Source organism: Notothenia coriiceps, unplaced genomic scaffold (assembly GCF_000735185.1).
Source record: "Notothenia coriiceps isolate Sejong01 unplaced genomic scaffold, NC01 NC01_scaffold00036547, whole genome shotgun sequence".
NCBI lineage: Eukaryota > Metazoa > Chordata > Actinopteri > Perciformes > Nototheniidae > Notothenia > Notothenia coriiceps.
Window position 1 is genome coordinate 34008 of NW_011369248.1, and position 13505 is coordinate 47512.

The 13505-nt window shown below is 40.0% G+C and overlaps 1 protein-coding gene across 13 annotated transcripts in view; it reads left to right on the top strand.

Annotated features, from left to right (window-relative positions):
* The first annotated feature begins 4242 nt into the window (after positions 1-4242).
* LOC104964013 (ephrin type-B receptor 3-like) overlaps positions 4243-13505 on the top strand; it is a 68905-nt gene continuing 59642 nt past the window's right edge. For all 13 annotated transcript variants that reach the window (XM_010792712.1, XM_010792713.1, XM_010792722.1 and 10 more), the window contains exon 1: positions 4243-4957. In XM_010792712.1, the coding sequence (XP_010791014.1) occupies positions 4894-4957 (64 nt within the window). In that variant the 5' untranslated portion in view covers positions 4243-4893. The remainder of the gene's footprint in view (positions 4958-13505) is intronic.

The following is a 13505-nucleotide window of genomic DNA, read 5'->3' on the forward strand; positions in this document are numbered from 1 at the left end:
TGTGTGTGTGTGTGTGTGTGTGTGTGTGTGTGTGTGTGTGTGTGTGTGTGTGTGTGTCTGTGTGTCTGTGTGTGTGTGTGTGTGTGTGTGTGTGTGTGTGTGTGTGTGTGTGTGTGTGTGTGTGCGTGTGTGTGTGTGTGTGTGTGTGTGTGTGTGTGTGTGTGTGTGTGTGTGTGTGTGTGTGTGTGTGTGTGTGTGTGTGTGTGTGTGTGTGTGTGTGTTTTAAGAGAGAAAGTAGAGACACTGATATCCTGGCATGAGATGAGTGGGAGGAAGGATGGATGAGGTTAGCGAGGGTCTGGCGAGGGCGCAGTAGGTGTAAGCTTGAGAAATTTCCATATGGTAGTAAAATGTCTGCCACATTACTTATTGAGTTTCTAATGTGTGCCATGTGCTTCTCACGAACACTAAGTGGGCCATTTCTCTGTCTGTGTACTGTATGTTTATTTTAAGTAACATTTGGAACAAATTGTGATCAGCCACTGCTTCGGGGTCAAAATTGATGTCCACGTATTTGTTTCAGAAACAGCAAAAAAAATCCTCATGTCCTTATTTGGGAGATTATAAGATAGGGCCAATGAGGGTCAGACTTGTTTCGGTTATGGGTATTAGTTAAGTAAAAAAACAAAACATCAATGCATTATCTTTGAAAATAGGCGTGTGTGTGTGTGTGTTTGTATGTGTCTTTCAGCTCTAATCTCGACCCGCTGCAGGGTTTATTACACGGCTGTATATACAGTTTTACTGCTGCCATTCATTGACGAGAAAACGTTCAACCGTCAAACCGGAGTCAAATGACACACACTATAAAACGTAGAAGAATAAACTTACTCAACAAAGTTTAGTAGAAAACCTAACCGTTACTATGAAGCACAGGACCGTTGATTTATTAATGTGGACGTTCCAGTCATTGAAAAAGCGTGTTGGTTTATACCAAGTAGATATTTATGGTTTGAACACTTCTTTTTTACATTGGCAAACAGTTGGGGGGTTCAGCAATTCTCTGAGACTTACGACTGGAAATCTTTTGTTTATCATAGACCAAGAGTTTTGCTTTCTGATCTTCTGATAGAAGGTGAAACAGACTCCTGACAAGAATCTGTGAAATATATGTTTTCTTTTCTTAGCAAAGTTGCTCTAAAATCTTTCTACCTCATTTCCTTTTAAGAGCAGTCATAAGCGTATAGAAGTAACAGAGGTGGCTGTCGTGAACTTGGTGTGCTTCTGGTTGCCCTTTAATAGGGTCCAGGCAGGAGAGCTCAGGCTTCGGTGGTTTTGGCAACAAACGAGACAGTCTTCTTTGAAGCCGCCACAGATCCTCTTACTCATGTCGCTTCACTTATAAAATAATTTTCCTTTCAAACAGACTATGTCGTTGTGAGGTATACAGGAATTGTTATGGGACTCTGACAAATGTCATGTCTGCAAGACCTAACTTTTAAAAATGTTTTAGAACATTTTGGGACATCGAGACCCAAATTCAAAAATGATTATCTATATTGAAAAATAAATGTGTAATTTACTAGAGTAATTAAATATGTCTCAAAGCCTTTTGAATAGATATGATATATTTCAGATAATTAGAAAAGGCCCAACAATTTCAGAAAAGCACTGGTAATAACATGGTGTTGTTTTTTTGTCATAAAAGGTTGGACAGTAAAGCAAATTGTAATATATTAGTAGCATTAATAGTAATATTCTGTATATAGAAATACTTTTGTTTTTTTCTACAAGATCTACATATTATATATATATGCAAACATAAACAATTGTATACATAAGGGATCCCTTTGAAAAGTCAGCATGTTGCATGGAGTAGAACGAGTTTGTCATCACATCCAGTTTAACCTTTTCTAAATACTTTTTGTATCTGGTAGCCAAACAATCCTGAGAAAAAAATGTTTTAGTAGGAGCTGGGTAGGAGCTGGGATTTAGAGCTCTTCAAGTATTGTAAACATTCTGCCAAATTAATTGTAACAATTATTTTCATCAACAGAAATGTAATTCGCTGTTTTTGATCAGTATAAAAATATGCTACATTAGTGAAAATATGTATGCTGAGTAAAAGCAAACAGTTTTGCCTTTTTACATTTAAAAACTGGCTTAGAGGTGTAAAAAAAAAGTTTTAAAAATAAACTCTTGTTGATCACTGTAAAACTGAAAGTCAGTTACACAATAGCCAAATGGCACAAGATTATTTCTTAAACTATTTATTACCAGTCAACTCTGCAGGGGCAACACTGACACATAAATCACAGACACCCGACAGAGCACATAGTTACATCTGTCTGCTTGCGCCTCTCAGGAAATGGCATCAAATCACCTTTCAACTTTACACTAACAGACCAGTTGTTTGGCTTCACTTTGACATTTCACAGGTCTAGTTTCCTCAACACACTGAAAAACTGTTCTTTATATAAGTGCGGGGAACAGCCTTCAAATTCCATGGAAACATATTGTTATTCTTTGCACATATATAAAGTTGAAGCCATACTGCAAATCCCTTACATTGACTTTAATACTAATAACTGTATTTGAAGCGGGGTGTTCAGCTCTCCCCTTGTTTCTTATACAGCAGTGCAGAGCACACATCAATATTCAACATGATTAATAATGCAGTCCACTTTTGCTATTAGGTAGACAAGTATTAATGCTGACTTTGCCAATTCAGCCTCTCATTGTACTGTGCCTGTCATCTCTGGCCTAGTAATATATGTCTGACTATATTAAATGCATTTGCTGGTTATTGCTTAATTAAGCAAAACATGTACGCAAATATTATTTAGTGGTTGGGTAATTTGGGAGATAATATTAATGTATCTGAGCATATGTTTTTTTCTTGTCAGCAGCCCTGTAACTCCCCTATAAGATCACTGCATTATATTTGAGTGACCAAATTACTATTTCCGTTATTTTAAAGCACTATAATATCCGTTTAGACTGAGAAATGTTCATGAAAGAAACTTGTTTTTTCTCTAAATAAAACGTAAATGTTATAAAAGGTTGCCCTTTGGACTTAAACGCACAATTCTTGGCAGATTCCCTAACTTCTTTGAGCCCTACTGCTGTTTAGAGAATACACCGAGGCACTCACTGATACAATAAAAAAAGACTGTAAAGGCAGAGGGATTGAGGAGAAAGGCTGTAAAAGCCTGGTAGTGACACATATCCCCTCTTCAACAGATCCAAGGAAGAGGAAAAGTAAATGGCAGGTCCATAATCCTACAGGAAAAAAACACTGTCTGCTTCCTTTTGTCCCAGCAAATCATTTTAATGTCTCGATATATTATAAACACAAACGGGCGATTTAAATAGCTGTGCAGTTATATGTTCCGCTCAAGTAAAAGCGCCGAGTCCAGGAAAGTTGTTCAGCTGTCATAAATTTAACAGAAAACTCCCAATGCCACGGACTCTTAAATCGACATTAGTAGAACACTTTGAAGATTCTCTTGAGCGTATCATTGGAGTTGAAGTTGTAGCTACATTGCATATTGTGTTCATCCAAATCTTTTTTCCGAACTAGGTTTAGGATAAAATGCATTGAATCACTTTCATAAAAAACATCCCCGAATAGCGTCCAGAGAGAACTAGAGCTTTCTCGTAATATTTTTTTATTTTAAGTCAAGCAGTTGAAGAGAAATGTTTTCAATGAAAGAAAGAAGTCAGCAGAAACTTCCACTCTCCTTTGCATCGAAACGGGACGACCCGCAGGGAGGCGCTGTGTGTCCATCTCTGCGCACGAGCTGAGTCCAAGGAAGAGATAGACACAGAAACGCGCTGTATAATAAATAAATAAAACACAAATCGACAATTAAGCTATTTATTCCAGCCTTGCAGTAACTCAACATTTCAAGCGAAAATACAATTTAACATGTTGCACAAGTTATTTAAAAAAATATCCAAGAAATATTTTTGTCCCATAAATGTTTAATCAAGTAGTTGGGAGAGCAGTTCGTTTGGCATGCACATTTGAATTTTAGACTGCACTGAAAATAAGTGAAACCAAAAAGATAGAAATGCAGCCCAAACACGTATTTTATTTTGATAATAAATATGAAACGAAATCATTGTCAAGGTAGACATTTTTTTCAATGCAGCTGCTTCAGCCGTAACCCCTCCTCCTTGTGCTGCCCCCCCTCCTTCCCTCTCCCCCTCTCTGTCTCTCTCTCTATCTCTCTCTTTTTTGTCTCTCTCTCACTTCTCTACTCTGCCGTTATTCCTCTACAGCCGTGTGCTTCATTCCAGTGCACGAGCCGAACGAAGCAGACGGTCCACACTGCAGCCGAAGCTGATACATTCGCTCAGGGAATACATATCAATAAACCGCGAGGCTGTTTCTTCACAGGAATACGACTCGATCGCGGACGCATGTGAGCGTGCACATGCCTGGCTGGGACTGTAAACCATGGCTCTGACACAAGTGTGGCTCTCTCTGCCTCTGCTCCTGTAACCACAGAGAAACTATTTGGATCTTTTCGCAAAAGCTGCTTTTTTATTTTTCCCTCCATTGATTTACAAATAATTAATGCTGGAAATATTCTCCGGATGGTGACCTCGGACTGGACTACCTGTTTTCAACTGATTCGCTTAATAGGAGAGGAAGGGACTGAAAGACTTGCGCTCGCTGCCTTTTCTCTGGTTTAACAAGGCACCTTGGAGATAATTGAAAATCGAGAAGGACTGCTGTATTCACACATTTTACACAGAGGGTGTTATATCCTCCGAACTCCTACCTTTACGTGTTTTGGTGAATGGGGGTAACTCTGGTGCTGGAGCCTTGACACCGCTGGGACAGGGACTGGGACGGGGGTGCGTGGAGCGTCGGATCACCCAGGATTGTGTTCCCTTCGCTCTCTCTCCTGGGTCTATTTACATGTCCATCCTGACTGCTTCATGACAATGGATTACTTTCTGCTTTTATGCAGCATCTTGCTGCCTTTGGTGTCCTCCGTTGAAGGTAAGACATTTCATATCCAGTTGTACGATGCCTAAAGCGTATTTCCCTGCTTATCAAGTGAGCCAGCACCCAAGCCTCTCTAAGGCTGCATGGGCACCGCAGCGGGTGAGGCTCCTCTATACCCACATTCTACATGTTGTATCATTCTCCAATTAAAAACTAACGTATAATGTTCGACTTGGCCATCTGGGTCGTTTTAAGGGATCTCTAATGGAATTAGTGGCTTTGCGCAACCAGGCACTGTGGCCACTGGCCAGTAAAGGTTTCAATACACAATTGTAATGCGCATCAACAAAGCCTCATCCATTTCAATGGTAGTGGTTGTGTATTCTTTTTTGTTACATGAGCTATTGTTGAATGCTAGTGCTTTCTTCGTAACTTAAAGGAAATTAGCTCCACACTGTATCTCATCGGGGAGTCGCGGCTCCGAGCCCCCCCAGACACTTCCCCCAGGTCGGCTGCGTGTATTTATGTGCTGTACGCCAGTTTGGCCTTTTGACATGTGGACTATCACTTTAGGGTCAAAGTACACACTCAAAAAATGATAACAGTCTATTATTATACTCACATTATTGTTTTACACTTGAGAAACGCTTTAAAACCCAGAATGTTATTTTGTTCATACATCCAAGTAAACTGCCCGACTCTTTATCTGTATTGATGGGATTTTCGCGTATTTAGTGCTTTTTCTTAAAGTGGCATTGATTGATTTACATTCATATTTCATAACCGTTGCTTCCAATAACAACGCCATCTGTTTTAGCTGAGTGTTGATGTTTGCCGTGCGTAAAATCAATGGGAAATTCTATCTGTCTTCCCCACTGCGAGATAGTGTCCCACTCTTCTATTATTCCTTTGCTACATTACGGAATGTCTCACTCTGCTCTGTTTAGGGGAATGGGAATAAGGAACAGTGGAAATAAGGTTGAAAGGGGCCTAAAGCTTGAACTATGAATGCTGGAGCCCAGGCGAGGCTCCCGGTTGGCTTGTAATGCCAGTAGGAAAGTAGGACAGTGGGCCATTGGCTCAGTAAACGCCTTTCTCTCTCAGCTTGTTTCTCGACCTGTCCACACAATGTATAACGAGTGAAATACCTCAGTCAAGTTATTAAAAGGACCAATTATTTTTTAAAGCAACTTTTACTTTGCTTGGCAATTTTCTTCTTGACGTCAACGCCTTGAAAGCCAACATCAGCTATATGCAGTGAATACGTAGACATATGCTGTAAGTTAAATATAAAGCATTGAACCGAAAGGAAACGTCATTTTATTTCACTCAAAGGTCGTTTTAGGACTAAATATCTAACACCCTCAAAACGAAAAATATTTCATATGAAGATTAGGCTTGCCTGCATTTGATTTAATTATATTTATTAACTTACTTTCTTATTGTATTAACCCTAATGCAAGAAGCCCTCCGTGGGCCTGGAACAGTTGGTGCTGAGAAAAGTGTATACGCTGCTTCTTGATTACTTTGAAATCACCCTTCTGACTAAATTGCTTTTTGCAACTGCTACCTCTGCCAGAACAAGACGAATAGAAAACACGAGTAGACGTTTCCTTTGGTAAAACAAGTGTGAAGCTTATCTGATAATGTTGTATTGCTGCAATTAAATAAGAAGGGCAGCCCTGGTAGGCTATGATAAGAGTCCCAATTCAGAAGTGACTTAATTGTTCACAGAGCCTATTAGAAGCAATCATCAAACAAACTTAGGGGCAATTTTGCTGTTGAATAAAGTAAACTAAATTAATTACAGCCCACTGGATGGAAATGGCTTTCATTACTTTATTTTGAACATAGCCTACTTCTCCTGACGAAAACTATTTTGAAAATGTCTAGTTCTTTATTTTTGCACTGGACCCCTCTCACACTGACCCCTATAGGTCCCCGGACCCCAATAGGGAATCTCTGACTTAAAACACATGTCTTGAATGGATGAGTGGATTCTTGTTGTTCAGAAGTTTGGGGCACCAGAGGCATACTGAGAGCGAGGGAGAGGGAAAAGGAGAAAAGAGAGAGGTGTTTTCTCGACAATAATGCGGAGCTGGCTGCGCACGGGCTTTGAGTTTATGTATTTCGTTAGAACAATCTATTCCCTCCATAAGTGATGCCATAAATTGTACCCGGCTAACCTGGCTGCGGGTTTACCAAAGCTTTTAATACAAACGGGTGATTAATGACCGCTGCTGCGACTTCTTTCTTGGATACCTGGGTTTATGGCGATGTAGAGAGAAACAAACGGCCTGTTGGAGAAGTTTCCCCGTGCGTCTCTCCGGGTCCCTGGGTCAGACAGCCCGAGAAACTGCTCGTAATTAATTAATGTTTCCTTTTTTGTTTTACCCCCGTTTTTTTTGGTGGGGGGGGGGATGTTATTGTTCACATCAGTTTATGAAATGTAGCCTACATGTAGAAGGTAAACAACACTTTCAATATTGTAATTTTATTTACGAATAATTATTTAACGATGGGCCTATTACACCCAGCCTTTCACTGATTTCTGAGTTCTTAGTGTCTGGAAACATAAATAATTAATAATAATATGATTTTGTTTATCCACTTGAACTAATTGAGCTTAATGGGTGCGTCAATGTGGCTGAAATGAAACCTATACAATAATAATGAGTGGTTTTATATGTTTTTTTTGTATTTGGTAATCTTATCATAATGATTGTCTTGTGGCTCTGGGCTTTTCTTTTCGCTTTTTTGGATATTCCAAGGATTTTAATGTGAATTGTCTGAGGATCACGACCTCTACTTCCACTTCAATTATTTTCAGTATAAAATAAAAATGTTTTATGTTTTTCGAGAAATGAGAGCTACATTGCTGCAATTCTGCTAAGGGTCAACGTAACATGGTTCACGGTGAGTATAAAGGCCTTGGCTGTTGAACTGCTGCTATCAGTATGCTGAGGAGATAGATTGCGTTGATGACAGTCCTCTGTAGCTCACAGGCGATGTGGTTGCTCCTTGTAAAATACGTTGGATGGAAGGATGAAGCAGAAAAAAAGGAATGAAAACAGACATCAAAATGATATCCAGGCAAGGCCATAAGGGCAGTCCCCACTTCGATGCTGTTTAACATCATTTATTGTTTTCATGCTCTCCTGTTGTTGACTGAAGATATATTACCGTTTTACTCCTAAACCACCGATATGTAAGCCTTAGATGGAGTTGTAGGTCAACAAACGTATACAGTGTCCCGGTTTATGTGCCAGAACTTAATTTGTTCATTTAAACAGTTTTGCGTGTATATTTATTATGACAAAAACGTCACCCCCGTGATGCTTGTTGGGTTAAACAACCCTCACCTGGAAGAATTTGCTGTCTAAACGTAAGACAAATGGGCTTTTATAGACAGTTGCAGCTCAGGGTTCCCCTCTCCCTCTCCATGTGTTTTTTTCTATTTATGGCGGTGCATTTCGTGGAGTGATTACGCACAACCAGGACCTTTTGAAGCGCACATGTTTATGTTTTTACTTGGGTGAGATCACACCTCCACAGGAGCTTTCCTGTGCCTGTTTACAATTGGCACATTTATCATCCAACTTTCTCACATGATTCATCCTGCATTTCTTTAGCAGAGGAAGCCCATTCGCCATGATCATTCTTTTATTATAGATATGATCAGACGTGAAGCTGGGGCAATAATAGAATGTGGTGTGTAAATGACCAATTCCAGTTAAAGATAATCAGACAAAAAAGCCCCCTTACAAAAATATGTGAATTAAAGAATACAAATGCTTATGATCTGTTGCAGATACGGTATTCGGCACAGAGGGAATGTTGGATGGAAAATATGCGTAAACTCTATTCCCACAAATATAAAACGTTCGTAAGCTTATGTGTGGTGGGTGTAAGGTTGTAAGGTGGGTGATTTTTCGCAATTTTATGGAAATAGCTACTAATGAATGCTTAACTTAGCCTACGTATTTTTTTAACCCTTAATTAATCGAAAAGAAGCATGCTATATTGCTACTTAGTTGTTTTTAAGTTTTGTTTAATATTAATTAAATTAATAAATTCTTCTTTAGGACTTTTAATGTATTCAGGAGGGGTGCCTCTCGCTAAAACTCAATTAACATGAATGACGAAGGACCATTTTGTCCGGCACACTTGATGTCCGATCGGCCTGCATGCAGCAGACTTTATTTAAGAGCGCAGGCAGCATTAGTCGTGTGTGGCCCGAGCAGAACTCACAGTGAAGCTCCTATGTTAAACTTTACTCCAGGAGATCCTCTGCATAACATTCAAAAGCAAATGACTGAACAAATATATTTAGGGTCACAATTGAAGTGACAAAGGGAACTGTTAGTGCTTCTATGGTGGCTTTGACATGCCCATTCAAAGTCCGAGTGGGTACGTGCTAAAGAGGCGTGAAAGTGAATTAGCAAAATAAAAGCAAAGTCATTCTGGCAATTCCACTAATGAATCATTCCCGAAGGAAATGCATAGGTCAGCAAAATGGTAAATTACATCTAGGCTATCTATCTATCTATCTATCTATCTATCTATCTATCTATCTATCTATCTATCTATCTATCTATCTATCTATCTATCTATCTACCTATCCATCTATCCCATCTATATATCTATCTATCCATATATCTATAAGGTTGTATAGATGAATATGCTATTTTACTCCACAAAATAAGATACAGCTGCACAGATTTATATTATGACGCGCACACAACACATGAAGGCTGTTCAAAGTGTCAATTGATGCGGATTTATTGATCGAGCGAATCAGACGCATTGCCTTTTAAAACCGCAGAATCAGGTTTGATTTGGACATTGCCTAACTGTCCTCTCTGTATCATAAATAAAAAATTCATAAGGATATTTATCAATGCTTAGCTACTGCAACAATTGGCTGTTTAAAGGAAGACTTCGGTTACACATGCAAAAGTCACTAATGCTCAATGGGCACAAAGGGTTTACAATAATAATGACATAAGTAATAATGGGAAACCATTTATTATTATTATTATTATTATTATTGCTATTACTGCCTGCAGTAATTTAGACACAATCTACAATTACATTCATTTATTTTATTAGCAGGGAAATTGTACATTTGAAAACATTTTTAAATGAATTTAAATATTCCACTGTAGTGTCTATTTTGGATATTAATATTATTATTTTGTTCTATATAATCTTATAACATTTTAAATAAATAAATAAAAAATAAGATAAGGTTAACATTTTTTAAACCTCCTCTTGGTAGTGCATTTTAATCTATTTTGAAAGCTTGCTTGAGTAACACATTAGCAAATGTATTCACATCCATCTCAAGATTCACATATTTGCACTCATTTAGAATAATAACTAAATCAAGGAGACGTCGTCCATCACTTTCAGCATTATCCTGGTGTATTGACCTCAACGGGGAACACAGTCAGTCGGTAGGTCATATGCTAGGCAGCAGCCATGTTGAACAGATGTACAGTGACTTAGGTTCAGATTGGTGTAAGGCGCTCAGGCAGACGAGGGAGTGAATGACGACATTTTAGCAGTTGGGGTGGGACAGAATGGGGGGGAGCTGTGAGGTGGTTTGGATATAGGGCAGATTTGAATCAGAGAGCCGCAGAGTTGACAGACTTTACAGATGCATCGGGCCTGCGGGAGCACTCATGTGCACCAACTGATGGTTCACGGCTCATGTGGTGCATGGGAAAGATTCACCGATCTGGAATTTCAAATGTCGGCAAGCAACAGCCGTGTTAGGCCTGCTGGGGCCTTCTCAGGCCAGGGAGTGGACCAAGCAGGAAATCAGCTTTGGTTCTGTAGCACTGTACTGTGGAGTCGGAGATGAGACAAATTAGACGAGACAAATTATGACAATGGTCATCTTGTTTACTGTATTTGTTAAGACTACAGCGTGCAGTTTAGGTGATTTCTTCCTTTCGCTTGTGAAACAGGATCAACAGAAAGAGAATATAAAACCAGCAGCGACATGCTGTGAGAGGAAGATGAGTGTAGCATATTATAATTAAAGTAATATAATATGTTTTGTAGGTTATTAGTGTTGAAAGTGACCTCCACATTTAGTTACATATTTTTTAGAGAATCTAATGTCAATGGCAATTTATTTACACACATATGAGTCACTCTAGCTCAGTATAGTAATACATATGACATTGTAAATTGACACCAAAGTAGTTCATGTGACATGACTTTGACATCAGTATTGTGATCACAGTTAAACACATGTCAGTGTTGTGAATTTAGGTCATAACATGTGTCTGTTGATCCAAGTAACACTTGAGAACAACACATAGTGTCAACTTTATGAAGGTATGATTTTTTCCAAATATGTATGTGGGCATGCAGATAGCGTGTATGGCTGCTTTTGAATATGGCATTTGTGTGTGCAGTCCATCCTGGCATCCGACAGAGGGGCCTTGTGGGATGGCAGGTCTTTGACACCCACCGCCGAGAGCAGGCAGGGGAGGGCAAATGTGTCTGGGCCTGCTCACTGCACAGACGCACTGCTGGTGTCTGGAGTCAGCCGAGCAGAACAAGAGAGAGAGAGACACACACACACACACACACACACACACACACACACACACACACACACACACACACACACACACACACACACACACACACACACAGGGAGAACAACAGAGTGAGAGAAACAGAGATTTTGCACTCAGGGAGAGCTGGATGGGTAATACTTCTCAGGGTAGGAGTGAGTGTTTGAAAGGTTACAAGGATTGGGAATTGTTTGTGTGTGAATTGCTGGGGGAAAGTATGCCTAATCCTCTAACTAAGGTGGTTTAAATTATAACAAAACAAAAAGTTGTGTGATGGCAGCAAAGAGATGGTGACACCATTAACTGTCAGTCCTGTCATTACAGTAAAAACTGGATCCTCAAAACCCAAATGCTGCTCAATTTCACGCCCCACTACTACCAAACCATTTTTAACTCAATGTCTTATTCAGAACCTGTTAATTTTTAGTCGTGGGAATGCACAGTATATGATGGGTGTTTCACATTGCTCAGATGACTCAGACAGGGATGTTCCCTGTCTTCGGTCCTTACAGAATGATATTAATTGCTTTGAAAATTCTGATAAAATGTTTGACATAATATTAATGCCCATTAGATCTGGCGTTTTATAGGCCCTGTCTGCACCGGATGTCCATAAAGTGCAGCTGAATTACCATGTGTCAAAATGTCTAGATTATAAAGTGAGTTAGGACCTGCTGTGCTTTCCACCCACTCTCCACCCACGTCCTATGACCCATTTACCCAATACATTTTAGACCTGTTTTCCAGTGCACACTAACACGACAACGGGTGACTTTACACATACATCAGTGACAACACACTCGACACGTCTTCTACACACAAATCCACGAGGTTACCACTTAAACCTCGTGACACTATTCCTCTCGTCCCCAGACAATTTGACGACGACAAGAGTTCTATTCTTGTTTATTTCCCTTTCTCTCTTTATAAATTGATCTTCACCTAGGGAGGAGAACGGACCGTCGCGGAAACTTCACTATCTACTTGCTACTCCACCACTCCACGAAATACTGTGGTTCCACTTGTCACCCCGTCTAGTCACATTATGTGTTCGGTAGACGTTGTTGACACTTGTTCTTGTGAGTGTGTACTGGATGGTTACAATTTATAGTGTGACAAATTCCTGGGAGAACAAGAGTGTTGTTCGTAATGTCAATTTTGTACCCGTTAACTTCTGGTAGGGTAGTAAGGTTACTTTGAGCCTAAAAGGGAATTTCGATAAACTTAGTAGTTGGATTATCCTGAAAAATGTGACACGCTACCATGTCGAGGACCTAGCGGGAGGATCCAGGACACGGACCAGGGTGATGGTGGTTCGATACACAATTTGAGTGGTTATTTACAGGGAGGGGAAAAGAGGGGGTAGGAGAGGAATGTGAACCTGTCTGTCCGTTCCCGACTTTGGTCCAAAACTAAACCGGACAGAAGGGAGAGACAAAATCGCGAAGTGATAAGGTCTAGAATCATAACAATGACCGATAAACTTCTGTTATAGACACAAAAAGACCGAGGTAGCCGATTAATTAATGTTGATCGGTCATTGGAGCATTTCTTCCATCCACCTCGGGACTTCGGATGAGGGGGTTTGAGAGTGGACACAAGGAAATTATAGAGACACCTGAGCTGGTTCACTGATCACCGTATTACCGACAAAGTTCAGGTTTGTCAAAGAATCAGTAAAGAGTATTCACGATACCAGGATCGTACCTTTCTCATGTTGATGGGAACCCACACGTCCGACTCGGTTTGACTGTTTTCTCCAGTTCGCCTTTTGGAGAAGGGCAGAGGTTTGACCACGAAAACTTGGGCCAACGAATTCATTTACGAATACCACAGGTTACTCGGCAGCTTTCAACGTGCAGCAGAGAGGTTTTATATGTGTAGGAGAAAGTCACATATATAATAAGGAGGTACACTTTTCCTATTTGGGGACCTCGACTAACACAATCTTGTCGATAACAACTCTTCCTGGTTTCTGGTCGGAACTCCTAGTGGGGGGGGGGGGG